The sequence below is a fragment of the Apteryx mantelli genome, chromosome 9, assembly GCF_036417845.1.
Source record: "Apteryx mantelli isolate bAptMan1 chromosome 9, bAptMan1.hap1, whole genome shotgun sequence".
In the NCBI taxonomy this organism is placed as follows: domain Eukaryota; kingdom Metazoa; phylum Chordata; class Aves; order Apterygiformes; family Apterygidae; genus Apteryx; species Apteryx mantelli.
In genome coordinates this window covers 7082087-7102630 of record NC_089986.1, presented here as the reverse complement: position 1 = coordinate 7102630, position 20544 = coordinate 7082087, and the positions used below count along the sequence as shown (strand labels likewise).

At 38.9% G+C, this 20544-nt stretch overlaps 1 protein-coding gene across 1 annotated transcript in view; it reads right to left on the bottom strand.

Annotated features, from left to right (window-relative positions):
* Positions 1-20544, bottom strand: part of FNDC3B (fibronectin type III domain containing 3B) — a 225358-nt gene that overhangs the window by 30493 nt on the left and 174321 nt on the right. Inside the window, exons 15-22 of the mRNA XM_067301623.1 lie at positions 19732-19870; positions 19057-19128; positions 18157-18275; positions 17162-17267; positions 15294-15466; positions 14344-14457; positions 11714-11863; positions 7685-7965 (exon numbers count right to left, since the gene is read on the bottom strand). Coding sequence (XP_067157724.1) covers positions 7685-7965; positions 11714-11863; positions 14344-14457; positions 15294-15466; positions 17162-17267; positions 18157-18275; positions 19057-19128; positions 19732-19870 — 1154 coding nt within the window. The remainder of the gene's footprint in view (positions 1-7684; positions 7966-11713; positions 11864-14343; positions 14458-15293; positions 15467-17161; positions 17268-18156; positions 18276-19056; positions 19129-19731; positions 19871-20544) is intronic.

The window sequence follows — 20544 nt, the reverse complement described above, 5'->3', positions numbered from 1 at the left end:
AAAGGGGCTTGTGCTTTTCTAACACTGGTTATTATAACAAGCTGTGAGTTAATTCAGGAAAAATCATCAATTGAAAACACAAGTGGAGCTGCCATAAAACCCATCTTCAGATTGGTAAATATCTCTGAAGACCAATGAATAGTATTATTTCAGCATCTGTAATGTCTCACAAAACACACTATTTGAGCACAAGAAATTCTACTGGGAAGAGCTAACCCCAGAAGGTTAAATCCACAACCCTTCCATACATTGCTACTCTGGTATTACGTATCTTAATAGCTTGCAAAATATGAGCAAACAATTAGCTCTTGGAGTCTTACACAAATTGGATACAGTCATCATCAATGAACTATACACTAGATCAAATAACAATTGGACTCAAGTCACTCCCACATGATGGACAAAAGCTCCTTAAGCCATTTGAATCAAATTAAGCATATTTAGAAGAAGAGAAAACCAGACCACCAATGTAGTCATAGAAGTTTTAATTTGGAAACATTCTTAAAATTGAGCTAGTTTTCTAAATTTTATTTATTTATTAAGGTAACCACTCCTGGCTTCTACTATTTTGTCACTCTTGCTTATCTCTCTGCACCACAGTTTAATAATTTTCACAACGCGAACCTGCTTATAGGAGCAAGTGAAGAGTGGTAGTCTCTTACTATGGTAACGTCAACAGCAACATCATAAAAAAAAAGTAAAATACGCATTTGGAAAGAGCTTTGAGGGGTTTAGCTAGGAGATTCTGTGTAAACAGAAGTATTGACACAGACGACCCTGAAAGGTTTCAAACGTTGGTTAAATCAAAGCAGAAATAAGAGACAACAGCCTGGGAAAACTAATTAGCTTTTTAGACAGTGCAGCCCAGTTCAGATAGCTGGACAGATGCCATTGACTTTGAAAATCCTGTGCACAGCAGCCTAATATTTTCTCATAGGAAAAGACTCTCTACAAGAAGTGTTGCTTCTTCTCACAATTATCAGCCACCAAGAAGCCAGGAACTCCCTGGCAAAGGTGGCAGGGGGAAAAGGGAGAAAATCTAGTACAGCATTACAACTACCTACCTCAGCGAAAGCAGAAGATAAATAGAACTATCTTGGGTGAGCATAGCTACTTTTTTTGATTAAAGAACACATATAAACAGCATATTAACAATTACTTTACTTTGAAGAGTAAGTATCTAGCTCTACCATTAGAAAAAGATTATGTACAATTAATAAAAGGGAAGAAAACCCTTAACAAAGACCCCTCACCCTTTAATACATATTAAGTATGCTAAAAACACTCTTCAGCATTCTAAATAAACTTCTAGGACAAGAACAATCCATTTGACTATAAAAAACAGTGTCAAATTCTGTCCTCAAATTCATGCTCAGAATACTCTTGTCTCATTCAGAGTTGTCACAAGGGCTGAATTTGGCTCACACAGTTTTCCTTTACAGTGTTCCAGGATCACTGCAGGAAAGAACACGTGAAGGAGTCATGTGAGGCAATGATTCACATGACAGCCAATACAGACATTTTCACACAAGGAGAAGGAATCACTAGTGGAAAACCGGTGAAATGAGAACTAAGCCCTAAAGTCTGTAAAATTCAACAGTAGCCACTCTTATCGACAGTTTTGCATTCAAAGATGCAATAAGAATAAAATGTTTCTAAGCCAGAAAATAAAACAGGATTTAAAAAATAGTAGGAAAACCAAGGTTTATAAAAGCAATTGAGTAGAAAGAACAGAATGCTTCTCTAATATTATAAGCAGCATAATTAATATAGACACTGATCTTATTTCATTTTATATTATTGGTTTGCTTCAGGTTGAAAAGTCATTACATTAATATTTAATAGCCTTTCCAGTTTAAAAAAAAAAGAGTGAAAATAATCAGAATTTTCCATGGGATTCTGGCAACTCATCAGTTAGTAAGTCCACATGAACAGTGACACCTGAATTACAAAATGCTGCATGTCTTTTGCAGACTGGTCAGAGCGACACGCTCTAGAGCGCACGCCAGACGACTTTGGTGTTTGATTTTGTATAACCCAATCTCTCAACAACAACAAAACCGCTCCTGCCCTCAAGCTGAGCAGCTTTCTCTCATTTCCAGTGGCAGTTACCACTTTTGAAAACAAGCAATGGTTGAAATGGATCTCTGTTAAATAACACATCGCATTTCTTAAGTATATGCTGATGGATGTGGTTTTAGACATGTGCACGAACATACATGTACATTTACTTATCTTCGCTATGCCAGTTATAGGCACATGGTAGGACTTAATCTCTTGCGCTTCTCCCATTTGCTGTTGCTTTCACTTATTCTGCTATTCTTGCTCTCACCTCCTGACACACGCGCATATTCCCAGAGACTCACCCACCGCTTCTGAATCGGGAGAACAGTATAGCTGATGAAAACTCTTGGGCCTTAAAACAGAGAAAGACGTCTTTCCAGGTGAATGATGATACTGGGAACGCAATAACTCGTAATCTAACCTAGCTGCACATGGTTAGCTTGTCTTTGCTGATTGCACCACTTCTAAATCTTTTGTAGATCGCTGCCACCACCCCGAGTCGCTGAGCTTCGCTGGATGCGCACAAACAACCCTTTCTGCTGGTCCGTGCACACAGCAGTCTAACCCAGACCCAGCTCCTGCCCGTCTCCGAACCATACCAGCATTTCCTCAAGGGATACCAGCCTTGAATATGGCCGAGGTGCTGCGGGCAGGGGAGAAGGAAGAAGGGAGGAAGAAAGGGGAGGAAAGGGAACAATGTGCAAGGGAAGGAGAGCACACGGCAGGTTGGGAGCACTTTGTACTGCAGCACCTCCATCTCAGGCGCTTCCTCACCTCTCTGCCCCAATGGAGGACATGCTGTGGAGGACACTCCTCCAGCTCGGCGGCACAACCCATAGTGGGAAAGATAAAACTTTCACAATTAAGTGGAAACCAATTATTGTTTACAGAATGGATACTGGGAAAACAAGTTTTTGGTTAACATCTCTATGTTCATATAAAAATAGTGTATAAATATGTAGAATTATTTGCAGTGAAAACCACTTTTGGATTCCTTTCAACATTTTCACTAAAGGTTTGTAACTTAAAGCATCCTAAAAATTGTTTTGAAAAGGTCTTCTTCAAATCTGATAATCACAATTTGAAAGTCAAAACATAAATAGCAAATTTAGGTATAGTACCTAATTCTGTGGGCCCTGGACAATATTATTTGTATTCAATCTCACATTTTCCCACTGCTTGTTTTCAACATTAAAATATATATATATCAGACCAGGCAAATTTCGAAACCATTCAATGACCTTTCATAGACCATTATAAGATTCTTGACCCAGGAAAATAAACACACTAAACAGGATGCTATTTTCAGTTCAGTCATAAAGTCCTTTGTATAGTATTCCAGCAAACTGGAAAATCACTTTTGAATTAATCTTACATGGTTTGTCATGAGAAGGGTTTGATTCACCAGTTCCCATAGGACTGATGCAATCGGTGGCATCCTAAGTACATGCGCCTGCAAAAACCTGCTGGAGTTAAAATGCTGCAAACTTCAAAAGGGAGGAGAAGCAGCACAGTCTCCCCCCATCATCCACCTGAACGCAATGGTTGACAATTATTCAGCCTCACAAATCCCCACTCAGGTAACACTTTCAGGGCTGGAACAAGACTTAGTTTCCCACTCCAGACCATAAATTCCATTTTACAACCCATTTAAGCACTGCTAACTTGAGCCTCCATGTGTTTTCTTTTCATGTTGAAAGATCTTCCCTCAATACAGCTTACAAATTAAGTGTTTAAAATTTTTATTCCTAAACTGAATTAAAAATAACGGTTGCTATTAAGCTTTAATAAGGCTACTATGTTTATCACTAACTTAAAAGCAGCATTCTTGAAAGTTGTTTTACAGAGAAGTATTACAACAGTACAGCACAATTAACTATGGAAAATATCGAGCAAAGCTTGGGAACAGAGTGTAACAGAATATTGATATTTCTATTGCTGTTGAATACTTATTTATTGTGGAATATGTATTAACTCGCTTCCAATTATATCAGTTCACAGAAAACTGGTCCAAGTATCATCACTCTATTATCAGAGCTTCCTGACTATGGCAGTAAAATGGAAGGATGAGAGCACACACACACTATGTATTTCTGCAGCTGGCCCTCCAGCCAGCAACGGCCAGAGCTGATGTTTAGAGGGCTTTTGGGAGGCATCTGCCTTTTGCAGGAGGAGAGCTGGGCTGTGCCCGCTGTTGGAGGTGTCCTCTCGAAACCGGCTGGGTGCTGGCCAGGAGCCGCCTGGCAGACGTATGCCCCAGTTCTGATGCCTCCAGTGTCTTTCGGGATGCAAATCTTGCAGCATGTTAGTTGGATTTGCTACCAATCCAGAAACAGAATCCACCAAACTTGCCGGCTCCGAGGTCACCTCTGCAGAGAGGCCTGAGCTTGCTCTGTTTATGCTCTGAGACGCTCACATGCGGGGCCATTCCCAGGCAGAGGCTGGGCACAGCGGAGCCGCGCCAGACCCAAACTAACCTCCCCGCAGAGCGCACACGCGCGGGCACACTGTTAGAATCATGCTGCTATTCAAAAACAACGATTCTTTCCGATTTTGGCCTCGGTGCATTTGCAATAACCAAGATTGGCTTTCAAGTTCTGGGCTCCCACAAACGAAAACACTGACAGTGAAATTCAAATGAAACTAAAACATAAACCTTTCGCTAATTTACTTGAAATTTCGCTGAAGCTTTGGCAAGATATTTCAGTCTCAAAAACGGTAGTGTTTGGCTTGCTTAGTCTAGGAAAAACAAAGCCTGGAAGAAAACATGTTTGCTGCTTTTAAACACAGCAGGGAAGGAGCACTTGAGAGAGAAAAGAGCTAGTTATGTTAAACAAAGTTGACACAAAAAGAAAAACTGTTGGTGAACAAATTTAGAGAATGAGATCAGTGCAGTTCTGAAATACCCTTCCAGTTTGAATGGGAGGACAGAAAAGGAGGATCTGGGAGGACAGAAAATCCCAGGATATTTTAAAATATAGCTTAATAAATGTATTGAAAGGAAATTCATGGTGTCCTGACTCCAAGAGCAATTGCCCAGAGTTTGCTTGTGATGAAGAGACTCCTTCCAGGCCTGTATATCAAAAGCGTTCCACCTTTGCTTTTGTAAAAGTGCAGAATTACCAACAGCTTCCCATATTCTTACCATATCATTTCATTCCATTTTCTGCAACAGTAATTCCACTTTAGAGTAGCTCAAGGAAACCATGTGTGGTGGTTAATCAAAACTAACAATATTCTTACGCTTACATGGCCCTCGGTACCTGAAATAGCCCAGAAGACTAGAGTGTGCATGTGTAAAGGGATGTGTTTGTTTATGGGTACATTTATATGGGCACAGATGTTCCCAGATAAAAAAACTGGTGTATACAAGCTTAAAGAAGAAATACAAATCAAGGAGTTAACAATCAATCCAGTAACAAAAATATTTCTTCAACGTGTCTATTTTTACTAGCACAAAAAAATTTCAAATCCAGTTGGTGCTACACGAGGTGCTTTTGCAACTCAGCTTCAGTCACTTGTCTTCCTTGACAGACACAAGACGCAAGATTTGGGAGTTTCTTTTTCTTATTTTATTAAAGAAAATGCTTTCATATATCATTGCTCCTGATTGGTCATCTACTGATTTGTGCTCTTATCATCATTTTTAGGAGCTTAGTCCTACAAAAATATTTAGAACAGTTAAGAGAGTTAATGCTTGTGCTTTTGCCCTTTCATTCAGATCGGAGACAAGCTGACTCCCAGACTAAAAACATGTAATCTAATCGGGTGCCTTTTACAAATTAAGGAAGTTAGAATGCAAAAAGAACCCAGCAGGAGCTCTGCAAAACAATACTTTCTACGGTAGCAGGAGTAAGAACTGCAGGAACAAAATTGCAGTATGATTAGAAAGCAGCCTAACATCCTGTCTATCCTTTCATTCCAGATTTACATTTCTAGACTTTGGAGACAAGGACATTTGCCAAAAGGAAGCTGTAGACAAGCAGGAGTCGGCTAAAGAAAAGCGAGTTGCAATTTAGATGCTCCCTTCTGGCTGTCTCGAGTGGGTTGCTCAAAGCTCTTATTTTGCTTTAGCTGTTTTGGCCCTTGACCGGACAGCGAGTAGCAGACTGCCCAAAGGTGATGCAGTTCCTCAGCTGTGTAAGTCAGTCAATAGCCAAACTTATTAGTTTTATTAGGTTTTTGATTAGTCTTCAACCAGTTGAGCTCCCTGATCTGGCTTAGAGGAAGATCACATAAGCACCAGTGCGAATGCACGGGAGAGTGGGAGAAACACGTGAAAATGTGGAGGCAGAGGCAAGTCAGAAGCATGACAACGGCTAGAGGATAGAGGAGGTGGTTCTGTTCTCTCGCTCCCTTTACCAAGTAAAAAACATGGCTACTTTTCAACAGGATGAGTTTTCCCAGTCTGGAATGCTGCAAGAAAGCTTTGCTGGCACAAAAGAGGGGACAATACATGATGAGAAGGAACAAGAGGGTAGGTCTGCTTTTTCTGACAACAATACTAGCTTAAACTTACCACAAAATTAGGATCTTAAAAAAAAAAAAAAAAAAAAAAAAACCACCAACAACAACCACCAACTCCACAGTCAAAGACTTTGAAATTTACTTTTTATTTTATTTTATTTTTATTTTTTTAAACTTCATGGCTTTGCAACCTAGATATTCTAGGCAAAGTTCAGGACCCACTCTGCTAGGCACTGCAAGGACACAAAATGAAAGCATGTTCCTTGCTTTAAATAACTTTTAGTATGTATATTTGTATTCTACATGCTACAAGAAGTTCTCCTTTTAAGGTACACGATAAAAATTGAGAACTGAACTTTTTATTTAAATTCTACAAAATTTGTAGGATAGTGACCCTTGAATACAAAGAAATAAAGAAAAATTTTCCTGTAGGTCTGTGCCATGTCTAATTTTAGACCTGTGCAATCAGATTTCAATATTTATTAGAAGAGTACTCAAAATAGAATTTCTCCTGACATGACTTCTGCTGTACTGCTGTTTACTGCCTGCAATCATTTAATTTTTGTTTTAGTTAGCAGTTAGGGGAAAAAAAATTATATAATCCTGAACATTAAAGTAACAATACAATTTCTGCAATACCATTTAGAAATAAAATTTAGAATCTGGACTATTATGAAGAAATTAGTTTTAAACTCAGATGTTCCTTTCCTCAATTTTTCATATGCTAAAAATAAGAAGTATAGCTATGGAAAACCATATATATAAAAGTTCATAGTATGCAAATTGCTATCCACACATAGTCATCAATATAGTTAATAATAATACAGACCCTTGGAATTTTATTGATTAGCATTTGAGAAAGTGTGATGCTGCACTCTAATCTTAGTTATCCTACTTTGGGAATTTCTTTACCTACCAGCGTAGCCTACCTTAGTAAAGCAACATTAAAAAAAAGGAGAGATAATGGAAGGAGAGGGGGGAGAGTGAAAAATGAAGAAAAACCTAGTATTTGAACCTTCCATAGAGGAATTGTATCAGACTGATGGCTCACTCTTTTTTTCCTCCCTCTACATCCCATAAACATTTCCCATGCAAAATTAAGCTGTGCGATCTCAGCCTGAGTTTCTGCACCACACCAAAAAAATCTACTCACCGGTATGAGGTTTCTGGCAGCAAATCATCGATAACGTAAGTCGTAACATTTCCCACTGGAATGCTGATGTCGCCCAGGTCAATGTTGTACGAAGTGATCTCAGCTCCGTTATTGCATGGTTCCTCCCAGCTCAGGACAAGGCACACAGAGGGGGATATCTGAGAGGCATCCACGGGCTCATCCTCCAGCACGGAGAGGCTGGAGACTGCATCAGGTACAGACGCAGGGAGTTTGCAGGTTACTAGATCGCTGTAGGGTCCAGCTCCTGCCTGGTTAACAGCCTGCGAGTCAAAACAGAATTTTTACAGGACAAATATTCTATTTTACATGTCAGTCAGGCTTGTAATTGTGAACTCTGTGGCCAGAAACAGTTGCGTTGATTCTTTAGAGAATAAGCAACATTTAAATGATCCATGCCCTCCATATTAGAGCAACTACTATCTTCCTTTGTTATTCAGAAGCATCACTCAGACAAATTCAAGAATATTTATCTTTGTCCTAACAGCTATTTAATCAAACTTAACAGTAACCTTTTTAGCAGCAATAAACTTTGTTTGCAAGAGAAAATGTCACAGTCATCACACTGTCAGTGACAGCTGGCATCATGTTGTCCAACAAACTGGCTACCCAAGTTGTCATGCTGTCCTGCATACAAGAACTCAGTCTACTGCAGTCTTCTGCAGAATCCAACATCAGATACTTTATGCAAGCAGAGTACCCCAGACATAAAGGGCATTTTGCTTGCTAGCAGCTACACTTGTTCCTAACTTACATAATTAATAGCTAATTTCATACCAAAAGCTTCTGATAAATGAAAATATTAACTCAGCATGGTGTTAAATCAATGACTTGGACTTCCCCTGAAGTCACAAATCACTAGCAAACTACCAAAGCATATAGCTCTTAACGTTTTCCACAAAGTGCAGAGCAACCAATTATCAAGCTTTTCATCTGGATTCATAGATCCACAATTACAGTGGAAACCAAGTTTCAAAATCTGGCCTGCTTCTACTCACTAATTACAGAGCCTGATGTCTTTCCAAGCTCAGCCCTGCACAGTTGTACAGACCTGTTTTTTATCAGTTGTTTCTCTGGATGTTGTAAATGCTGCATATGTTGCACTGAAATGGCACAGGAAATGCCAAACATTACCTTCTCATGATTGTTATACATGCTTGTGCACAGAATCATAGAATCATTCAGGTTGGAAGGGACCTCGGGACATCATCTATTCCAACCTGCTCTTCCAAGCAGGGTCAGCACTGAGTCCCAACCAGGTTGCTTAGGGTTTTGTCCTGTTGCATCTTGAAAACTTCCAAGAATGGAGAACTCACAACCCTTTCAGGCCACTGTTACAATCCTTAATTACTCTCACAGTGACAACTTTTTTTTCTTTATACCTTGTCAATCTATTTCAACCTTTCCCTGGAGTGAAATTGGATACGGTATTCCAGATACTAATGAGTGGCAAATAACAGGGAAGAATAGCTTCCTTGGATCTAATACCTTCGCTCATCCTGATACAGCCCACTATGCTGTTGGCCAACACGGTACACAGAAAGCTTGTGATAGGATATTATGGTACAGTCTGCACTACTCCAGAGAAGTGCAGAAGATACAGGCCTCCAAAAGGAGCTTTTGACGTTCCCCAGCATCTTCCACCACTCTTGCTTCCTTGGCAGCTGGGAAAGTGAGCCCACATTCTCCCACTGGAACATGGTTGACCTAGAAAACTGGGGTTTACAATCTTTTCAGCAGGACTAGAACAGTAAGGAAAGGACATGCCAAACAATTGCTTGGTTTCTTGCTTATGCTTAGCTGCAGTGAACAATTCTGTCTGCTATGCATAGCACAAACAGATAGCCTTGGTTTGTTTTTCCAGGAGGTGTTTGTTCGACTGAGGAAAGAGATAATAAAGTTAGATTTGTCAACCCTTTAAAAAGCCCTTCAAAACAAATCCTGCTCTAGGGACATCTTCTATTTAGTGAAGCGCTCCTAGAGCTGTTAAGAAGTGAGCCTTGTTTTGTGGTCTGCTAATGATATTATCTGTCTTGCCCCTAAACCAGTGTTTGGCAATCTGTATCTTGCTCCAAGCAATGCATTTTTAGTGGTGCTTTTAACTGTTTTATTGGACAACCTCATCATCATAACTGATGGGAACTTCATTCTTCTTTGCTTCCTAGATATTTCCCCTCCCCAAACAGTACAATATCTCCCTTTGTAGGAGTCACCATTGTGTTCAGGAACATTCATTACAGGAAAAAATTTGAGCAGCAGGGAAGACAAATTGTATTCCCTGCAGTTATATATGCCTGATTCCTCAATTTTCTCTTTTTATTGAGTTACTGTAGATTGAGATAGCAATGTTGTGTTTATTAGAAGTCAGAGTAAAAGTTAGGGGAACCTTTATTTTTAAAAAGTAAAAGAAAGATTTTCTCTTAAAGCTGCTAACAGATAAGAAAGGAATATTATCCTCTCCATTTTATTAAAAAACAAACAAACAAACAAAAAAACCCTAGGATTTCTGAAAGTAGTTAACTTTCCTTCTTCGTCCGCAACTCATATTTTGAGGTTTTTTTCTTATAATTGTTTAAATGTTACAGTGTATCTTACAACATGGATTCTCAAATGTCTCTGTATATAACACAAAGATCAGATTTACAGGATGAAGCCCTCTAGAAAATATTGCATGGACCACTGATAGATTCATTAAAATATCTTAGTAGTATTGTGCATTGCATTTACCTTTGGTCTACAAATTAAATCATAATCGATGTATTAAAACCTGGGTAGCTTGGTGGAACTTATTTTAAATTACCTACCACAAATATCTGTCCCCTCCCAAATCAAAGATACTATACAGCTGGCTGTTACCATTTTTAACATTAAAACCTCCAGGTGCCCACGATTAGCCACAGAAGCGGCTCCATGGTCTCCTCCCTGCCCAGTGGATTCTCAGAGCTTTCCTTCCCGCGTGAGCAGAAGGCACTTGCTGGCTCACCCTTCGGCTCACTCGCACGTGCTCTTTCCATTAGTGTCCCCTAACGCTGCCGGGACAAGGTACACGGCCAGTTATGACAAAGGCAGCGAATACAACCGAGCGTACTTGCAAGTGAGGGGCCCCAGCTCTCTGGCTTTTGGCCAACTGCTAGAAGGCCACTTTCTAAATAAAATTGAGTGTCCTGTTTAAAAAAAATTTAAGATGACAACACTTGACAAAAGCACGTTGTCTTTGATCAAAAAGAAATGAGCCGGGGTGGCCCACGCGTTGCCAGCTGGGTGGGTACATAAACTTTTGGTTGGATTTACTGGTGATATTCTGTCTTAGCATACAAATAAATCTTGTGGAAGAGAATGCAAGAGTATCTTGTGCAAAAATATTTTTACTTCATTCCCATTTACTTTACCTTCCCATTACTTCCTGCCTACTTTTTCAGTGGACGTGGAGAAAAACACACATTTTACAAATCTAAGAGAAAAAATGGTAAAGATGAGGACTACACTTTCTGGCAGCTACAGCTAGGTACATAGCAATCTACTAACTGGTTTGCTTTATTTGATAAATGAAACAGAGGTTGGAGCTTATTATTTAAGCTAGTATCCTGTGAAAAGTGGGAAGTAGCTGTTGTTTACATAACATTTCCTAGAAAACAATAATTCTCTGGGAAGAATCTAGAACATTATAATTTTATTTTAATATCAGAGGACAGTGCATCCATCAGTGGCTGTTAACAGCAGTATTCACTGAAGATAAAGCACATGATATATGAAAGCAATTTTTGAGAGCCAAAAGTTGTATCCACCATCTCGTTTATCAATTTGAATTGTGCAGAATCTAAATTGTTTAATTATATAGATAACAACAATGTTCATTACTCAAAATAAAGGTACACTGCTCGTGACTTGCAGAGCGCTTCATTTCCTAGCGGTTAATAATGAAAATAAAAACACGGCAGAAGAAAATGGTGTTTACATCTTAGATTGCAATGCATGCAAAAATTCACAGACAAAAATTCACAAAATCCATACCTGTAGCCTACAGCAGTAATGTGCTGCCGCTGACAATTCACTTATTTCAAAACAGGTGTCTGTGCCATTATACACGAGTTCTAGAGACTCCTCGTCTTCTCCCCACTCTAATCTGTATTCAGAAATGTCAGCACCAGAACTTTCAGGACTCTGCAACACAAACATTTATGTGGTTCAGCTCAGAAACAGACACCTCAGACCGTTGTGTTTCACTGGATAAGGAATAAAATCCCTTATTATTATATTAATGCACAATTACCGCTGCAAATGGACACATGCTGAATTAGTGTTTTATGATAGGTTACTGAAACAGGCCAATTTTGCACAAAAATTACCTGAAAGAAATTCACAGAAATGAGAAAGTGTATGCCAGTTACCTAGCACTACTTTGCTTTTCATCAGGACACTCGGCAATAAATTGTCTCTCCGCTGGCTTGGCAGAAGCATGATAAGGAGACACAACCCCCATCAATGTGGTCTAGCCCAGCCTGCTCTGGAGATCGAAACCACAATTGGAAGAGTTGGCCTTCAAAAACCTGAAGGAGTTCCTCATGTTACTGGGAAAAAGAAAAACCTCAGCAAACGAGGAGCTTGTATGAGGCTTCCAGTGAAAGTCAGCCATCAAGCTAACGGTCAAAGTACGGAATATGGAAACATGGACCTGAGTACCTTAATGACCACAAAACAATTCCCACAGGATCTGTAAACCCCCAGCAATTCCTTTCTCATTCTGAAGGCTACAGGAACATGGAATATATACCTGAATTTGCTAGAGAGGCGCTAGAGCAGGCATAATGGCATGGTTCCCAAAAACCCCCAAGTATCTGGTACTTTTACCAGACTGTTTTGTGCTGTACTGCGTGGACTGGGGAATCTCTGCTCTACGGGCAGTTTAGAAAGCGTGCTCTAGGGTAGGACAAATGTTTCGTGATTACAGCATGCAACAAGCTCTCTCTTCTCCTTCTCGCCACTGGGGACTCAGAAAGCAATGTAAGTACATATGTAAATCTATCTGCCTCCCCCCCCCCCCAACTAGTTACTGTGAGAAAATTAAATAAACAGTCATCCAGTTTAGCAACTGCAAATTTGTCAGTATGGCTATTTGTTACTTGGAAAACGAAGACAAATGGTGGGCTCAGCAGAGGAGCGCACGAAACTTTCACCATAGGGAGTCTAATTTCCAATAAAAGGATATAAAGCATCTTTACACATCATAATGACCACCCTGAAAAAACACCCAGCCTTCACTAGTGTTGTCTCAGAGCTTCCAGCTATTTAAGTAGGAACATTCAGAACTGCTAAGCTGGGAAACACGAGAGGAGCCTCTTGGCATTTGCAACTTTCTGTAAAAAAAAGTGTGACCACCTTAACTGAAATTTAACCTAAAAGCCATAGTTTTAAGCCAATGTGCAAAAAAGGCATGGTAGGCTGCATGGTAGGCACCATGGTGTGCTCTCTTCACAATTCTGCAGCCAGAAAAAACAGTCCTCAAAAACTCAACAGTCCTCTCTGTTTTTCATTTTTACTCTGACCAGCTAAAAAGTAATAGGCCCTTTAAGAAAACCTAACCATTGCAAACCATATTATTCCTTCCAAAGCTTCATTTTTAGTTAGAATAAACAAATGTATCCTGCATATAAATATAGAGCATGCCAGAAACAATGCAGCATTCACTCATGGCTGGGGGCAGCAAATATCTGTTCATGCAATCATTTAAAATGTAACATTAAAAAGCTTAGTGCGACTTATCCTAGCTTCACAAAAGGCTGCAAGAAATATTAACAAACTCCCCCAAAACTGCACAAAATGTGCCTCTTTCATTATAAAATTAAACTCAGATTATGCTTCTGTCTAGATATGCTGGCAGCACAAATCAATATATTCAAGCATCTCACTAACATTAGTAGCTTCTTTCTCGACACTGCCCGCGTTAAGAGCCATCCTTTTGTAGCTGACACAGCTGCAAGGTTTTCAGAGAAAGTCTCCAGGAGAATCACAGTCACATCGCTCTCTATCAGAGCTTTATTTATGACAACATCCTTTCTTTTCTGCCTTAATTACTTAACACACTTTCTTTTAATGACATCAATCAACCCTTCAGTGTTTCAGCTACGATTTATTTAAAAAAATCCCAAGTCTAAAATCCTGGAGGATGGAAAGGGAACACACACAAACTTAAATCAAAGTAAATATTTGGGGAAGAGACAAACAATTTCAGAGGAAAAACTGAAACATAAGCCTTTGTGCAGAGTTAATTTTGTATCAGAGACTCTAGCTTCATCCAAAAATCAAATATTTGGCTTCATAATTCCAGCCCAGAACATCCTGACATACTAAAAGTCTGCAGAGAGTGTACTTCTAAACAGACCAAGGGTCTATCGTTTGGTGCCAACGTAGGAGGTCTCATGTGTCTGTATCCCAGGTCTGGATGACTCATGATCAACTTTACATAATTCTTCAAAGAGAAAAGTGGAGATGATTTTCTACAATAGAAGAGTTTGTGCATATGGTTTTCTTCTAAAAAAAATCTAAACTAGTTAATAGCTCTTGAGCTGGCTTTCAAGTGTGCAATGACCAAATTGGGTTGGATAAGCAAGATAGAAATTAAACATTCAGGGCACCCGACTTACCTCCCAGCTTACAAGTACACTTGTGTCAGACAGAAAGGAGAGGGAAGGTGCTCTGCACTGGCTGGGTGGTCCCGCTGCTGTGGTGATTTCTGTGGCTTCAGAGTATGGCCCGTACTAGGGGGGGGGAACAAGGTACCTATACATTAATATATATAAACACACATCTCTCGCTCCTTAAAGACTTTTTAAGAACAGCGTATAGAAACTTTCTTAATGTAAAAAACTTTCTCAAAGGTAAACTCAGCTTCCAACACTCAAGGCCAATTATCAGAGTTCAGTATTAGACCGTGGCTGTACAAATTACTGCAAACTGCCTTTACAAAAAAACCCTTAGAATGACGCTCTCACAAAGGCAAGCAGGACCAACCTAGACCTCACTCAACCAACAGGAGTTTTTCAGCATGTTTCAGTGATCATCAGATTAGAATTTCTGATGAATGTGGGAAGACACATCTTCCAAGGAAATCATAAGAACAAAAACCCCTCAAATAGAAAGCATATATTTTTTCAAATTAAAACAAAAATATTCATTAACAATGCAAACATTCCTCAAAATATATCAATATCTTAGCGAAATTTCAGTGTTTGCTTTTATATAATTAAGATTTTTAAAAACTGGAGGGATGCAGTGGAAGAAAGAGATCCCTCCTTGAAGGCAGATACAACTATCAGTAGAGATTTAGCATATTTTGGTTCAGGTGATTTTGGCCAGTCAAATCACCTTTTAAAAAAGAGTATTGGGTTCAGAACTGTGCATCTTCCTCTAAAGTTCCTTTAAGAATTTCTCTCTCTACTCCATTTGTCTACCCCACCTTCATCTTTCTGTTCATCAGCACTACCATTATCACATTCAAGTATCACGTCTCAGGCACACCACAACCTCCAGTGTGAAAAAAACAAATCACACTTGAGCATGCCTGTCCCAGTGGTGCACAGCGCACCGAACGTACCCCACCGTCGTTCAGAGCCCTCACTCTGAACCGGTACGTTGTTCCAGGAAGAAGGTTGCTGACTGTGCACTCCAGATCAGGACCGTGATACACTTCAGAAATGACTTCTTCAGGTTCTGTCATTTCTACACTGTACTCGGAGACGGGACAGCCACTTTCTGACGGAGGGGCATCTAGAAAGAAGTCATATAATTCATTAACAACACAAGGACGTATGCAGATTGATTCTTCACGTATCACAGATACATATGTTATCAGCAGTTATCTTCCCCTTTGACGGATGCCTTACCCACAACATATCAGCCATGCATATGATCGAGATTTGTAAAGCAAATGAGTAAAATTAATTTTAACCTAAGTATTCACATGGTCAGACCCATGACTTGCAAGAGTTCCCCAAGGCAATGATCTCTCTGTGAGTGAGTGAGAAGCAGTGCTGGATACCAGAAGTCCCCAATTACTTGAGTAGGACACAGTAGCTACCCCTCCTCTGCTGACAAATTGTGCTTTCCTATATGAAAGGTGGTGTTGTGTGCAAAAATCCCCCAAAACTGGGGTACACGTTAGTCAGTAAGGCAGAAGAGAGAAAGGGTACAGAAAACCGCACAAAGAATGGGACTGGTGCTGAATATATTCTTTCTGGATCAGAGAGAAACGATGAGGGACAAGGTGGCTGTCTGATCTAATCTTGGCTGCTGGCTTTGATCGGACACAGCTTAGTACAGGTCATGTACCCTCCAAAACTACTGCTTAAACATGGGATTTCTGGTAAGGCACCAAAAACACCTAATAAAGATATAAGCAACTGCCATCCTCAAAATTTATTAGTCACTCTGCACACAATGAAATACCACAAAGCATTTATGAGGATCCAAATCTCTATACAATGATGTAAATACTGAACTTCAGCTGGAATAATAGCTTTCTGGGAAACTGAAATTTTTTTGTGCCCATACCTGGTTCTTTGTGGACACTCTGCTCACCATAAAAACAATGTTTTTGGTAATATTTTCATATTAGATCTTAAGCCAGTACCACAGAACCAAACCCATGTGGAGTTCTGAAAAACGGTGCTCCACCCTAAGATACGATCTTCTAGGAAACAATACGAAACATTGAATGCACAACTGAATTTTTATACTGGACTGAGATGTATTTGCCGGTTAGAAATACTGCTGCTCTAGGCAGACACTTCCAATTTAACAGATGATGCCACAAAGAATCTTGGATGCTGCAAGTTTATCGTAGGGATCAAAGCATCTGCTGCATACTGCCATGTACCTTGTATTTGGAAAAACATGCATTTTTGTGGTTCAGTGTCATGTCTATCGTCCATGTACTTTTCAAAATTACAAGCTTCCAAAGATTTTTTTGGTGTTATTTTATGGATCGGGGTTTAAATACCACCCAAGAGTTTCAATATGCTCTGACTCAAATTTCTGAGTGTAGTTTTAAATTAGAAGTAGTAAAATGCTTCTACTAAGTCAGTACTGCAAAGGAATAAAAAGAATCTTGAATGACACAGTATTTTTGAGATAAAAGGACAGATATTTTAGTATAGCAGCTATTTTATAGTCTTGACATAGAGATAGGTCCTAATTAACAACAGTGGGAGCACAGTTTCAGGCCCAGAGGGCAAATGAAGGACAATTAAGTTCAGAGAGCTCAATAAAGAGCCACAGAAGCTGATGAAGAGTTTTACTTCTGACTTGCACAGACTTTACTGGAGTTGGGTTTACACTTCCAAGTGGGCAGAACACGCTGCAACTCCTCATAAAATCCAGCAATAGAAATAAAAGCTAATGACGGTTTAGCAACTAACAGTCTAAAACAAAGCTATTGCCTAGGGACATGCTCCAGTCACTTACCCCACTGTAGCTGAACTTCTTTGTGCTTCGGCTTCCCTAAAATCCTTGGTGGCCGGCAGGGACCTGGTGCAACACTTAGCGTACGGACAGGTAAACTTTCAGAACACTGGAAAAGAACAGGAGCTGAAGTTAGCACTCCACGAAGATTACCTACGTGCCTACAAGGGGAGGCACGAATTAGAAAGTGATACAAAAAATTATTTCCTACCACTGCCATTTCTAAAATACGATACTGGCACATTAGAAATTTATATAAACAGTGAAGGATAAGAGATACTATCAAACATATTATTTACAAATGCAATTAACAGAGTGCATTAGCACAAATGAAAATTTCAGCTGAGGAAAATTTGTTGGACAATTTTGTGTGGCTCTATATTTTAACTTTCATTGCTTTTTAAATAATACCAGGCACTGAAGAACTCTTCAATTTATCATAAAAAGCCATATCCAGAGGAATAAAAATGCAGGTACTAAATGCTTTTAACTCAAAGAAAGATGGGAATGACAAGAATCAGTGTCTGGAAAACAGAACTAAAAAATTTAAAGAAGAATTCAACCACATAAAAGGGGATTAACTATTACAACAAGCTACACACATTACATTTTCCGATATCACCAAATTAGGTCAGTACAGGCCTACAGTAGATGAGATTCTACAGCCTTTCTCAAGCAAACGGTCAGATCAGATAAACATTATGGTCTTTTCTACCCTACATTTACATATCTACAGATTGCTTCTGAGGAAACTAAACCTCACTAAATTGCAATTTGCCTGGAAAAAAAACAAACACAAAAGTAAAGCAGTCTTCCAAATTTCAATAACTTGCAAGAGATGATTAACTGAAACTACTGTGGCTTTACTGCATTCAAAGACTAAATTTGAGGAAAAATCTTCACCTACTTTTTAAAGCAGAAATGATTAAGCAAATCTAACAGGTAAATCTCTGAAAAATATACAAAACCAAAAGTTCTTACTGTTAAATAATACCTACCTGACTGTGTCCACCTGTGCTGATACAGCATGCCCGGAGTTTATACAAAGTGCCTGGTTTCAAGTGAGTACAGGTATATTCTGTAGCTGATCCACTATATGCCACTTCCCATTGATTTGCTAGAAAAAGAGGTATATCTACATTTAGACAAGTAAAATGCAACAGCATATTATTACTACTGTTCAGGAGTAAAGAAAATCTTTAGTTAGGTTTCCCACAAATTATTTCAGGAAAGTCATTAGTGTTTATATTACTAATATTCCTGTTTAGTGTTTATATTACTAATATACACAGAAACATTTTATAAATATACATACATATATATATATATACACACATACAATCATACAGTAAGTTCAGTCTTACAGTCTAAAATTCCACCTGTCTTAAAGAAAAGGAGAATAAAAAATAATAATAAAAAAAAACCCTCCCCCCTCCCTTCCCCAATGCAAACTCTCCTGGGAACCCTGGAAATTTTAAGGCTGCAAGTGCATAACTGGACTTTACTCAGATCTGTAGCATCAGTATATTAATGACAATAATACACTATAATTCGTACTGTTTAACTTACTAAGTGGTACGAGGTTTAGTTTTCTGGTTAAGTTCTGTTCAGGGAACTCTAATTTTTGCTATTATGACTTAGGACATGAAGACTTTTTTCCTTCCTTCCATCTATGTTTCAACAAAAATTTTAGTTTTCTATTTCATACTTGGTAAAATTCATAGAGTGCTGGGAAGATGCCAGACTACACAGCTGAAAATACCACATGAGATATTTGATACAATCAGTTCTCAAAAATAATGTAAAAATAATGTAAGAAATGATAATAGCCAAAAAGGTCATTACGCCCTTACAGCAGACATTATGAGTTGAAATGGATAAAACCATGTCAAACCTACCTTCTGAATTCCCTTGAGAAATCTCTAATAGGTATTTTAGAATTTCTGAACCACCATTATCCTGTGGAGGATCTGAAAAACAAGGAAATTCATCAGTACATCAGATTAGGAGTAAAATATAAGATAAAGTTTACAGAAACTGTTTGTGATTCTGCTCCTTCTCCCTCACAAACTAATTCCCCCCACGAACTACAGCATGGAATTGTTACAGCAGAAGTTGGCAGCACAAGTTATTTTTTAGAACGAGTCAAAATAAGGTGGCTGGATAACATCACAGAAAGATGAAAAGAAAATGTATGGAAAAAGCATCGAAAAATTTGTGCTGAGCATGGAGGTTTGCCTCATTGATAAAGGAAGCGGACGGAATGATAATGCAGCATGCATGCGAAATGGGACATGAAATGGAAGGTGAAAAGCCTGAACATGGCACTCAGGTGAAAGTACAAGTTAATAAAAGCAAACAACATTTTTGACTCTGCAAACAAGTGCTTTTACACATCTCTCTAAGCAGTCAAACAACTACAGCTGTGAAGCTCTCCAAACCCATTCAGCTCTGAACTGAGAAGCTGCATGAAAAATCTGAGTTATAATATGTCTCTACACAATTTTATTTGAATTCAGTAATGTATATTATGACCTGCAAAAGCTGTAGTATGATAAACTGGATCGGCTTACCCCATTTAACACTAAAGCCATGAGATGTTATTGGCCCCTTAATAATGGGTCTGGTTGGAGGTCCTGGCCTGTCTGGGCTTGTTGTACAGACCAAAATTTCACTTGGAGAACTCTTTCCTTCCACATTAGAAGCAAATAACTGAAAGAAAAACACAACAAAAATAACGTTATTTCCTCTTCTGACAGCTTTACATAAGACTTCCCTTAACAGTTGCACAAATATCATTAAAACGGAAGGCATGTCAGATCCCGAAGAGTGTGGGATTCTAATAATAGATATCTGATTGTCATGTAGTTTCTTCAGAAACCACATGGAATCTGCTAGTGCTTTGCTAGCACTAGATCGTGGTAAGTTTGGATAAGAGAATTACAGTTTTCCCCTTTACAAAGTCACATGCCAACCTGTAGTTACTTAGTCATAGAAGATGAAAATAATGACAGCATCTATGTTATTTTCATTTTAGAGGTATCTCAAACAGCTATTTAAAAGAAATTACTTAAGAATATCAGTATCACATAATCAAAAACTTGAGTAGAATTGCAGGCAAATAACAAGTGCTTACTCTGTAGTTATTGAAACTAGCAGGATGCACACAAAATAAATATTCTCAGCCAAATCTTTTGTACCTATTCAAGAATATTTTCTGTTGACTTCACTGAGAACAGTGCTAAGCTAAGAGAAGACATTAGGACCTCGCCATGAGACTGAGCAGATCCCAGTCAGACTAGAACTCCAAACAGTCTAACTGTGGCTGTTGGGAGTCATATTAGTTCATACTACTCTCTGGGACTTAAATTTGCTGCCAAGAAAGT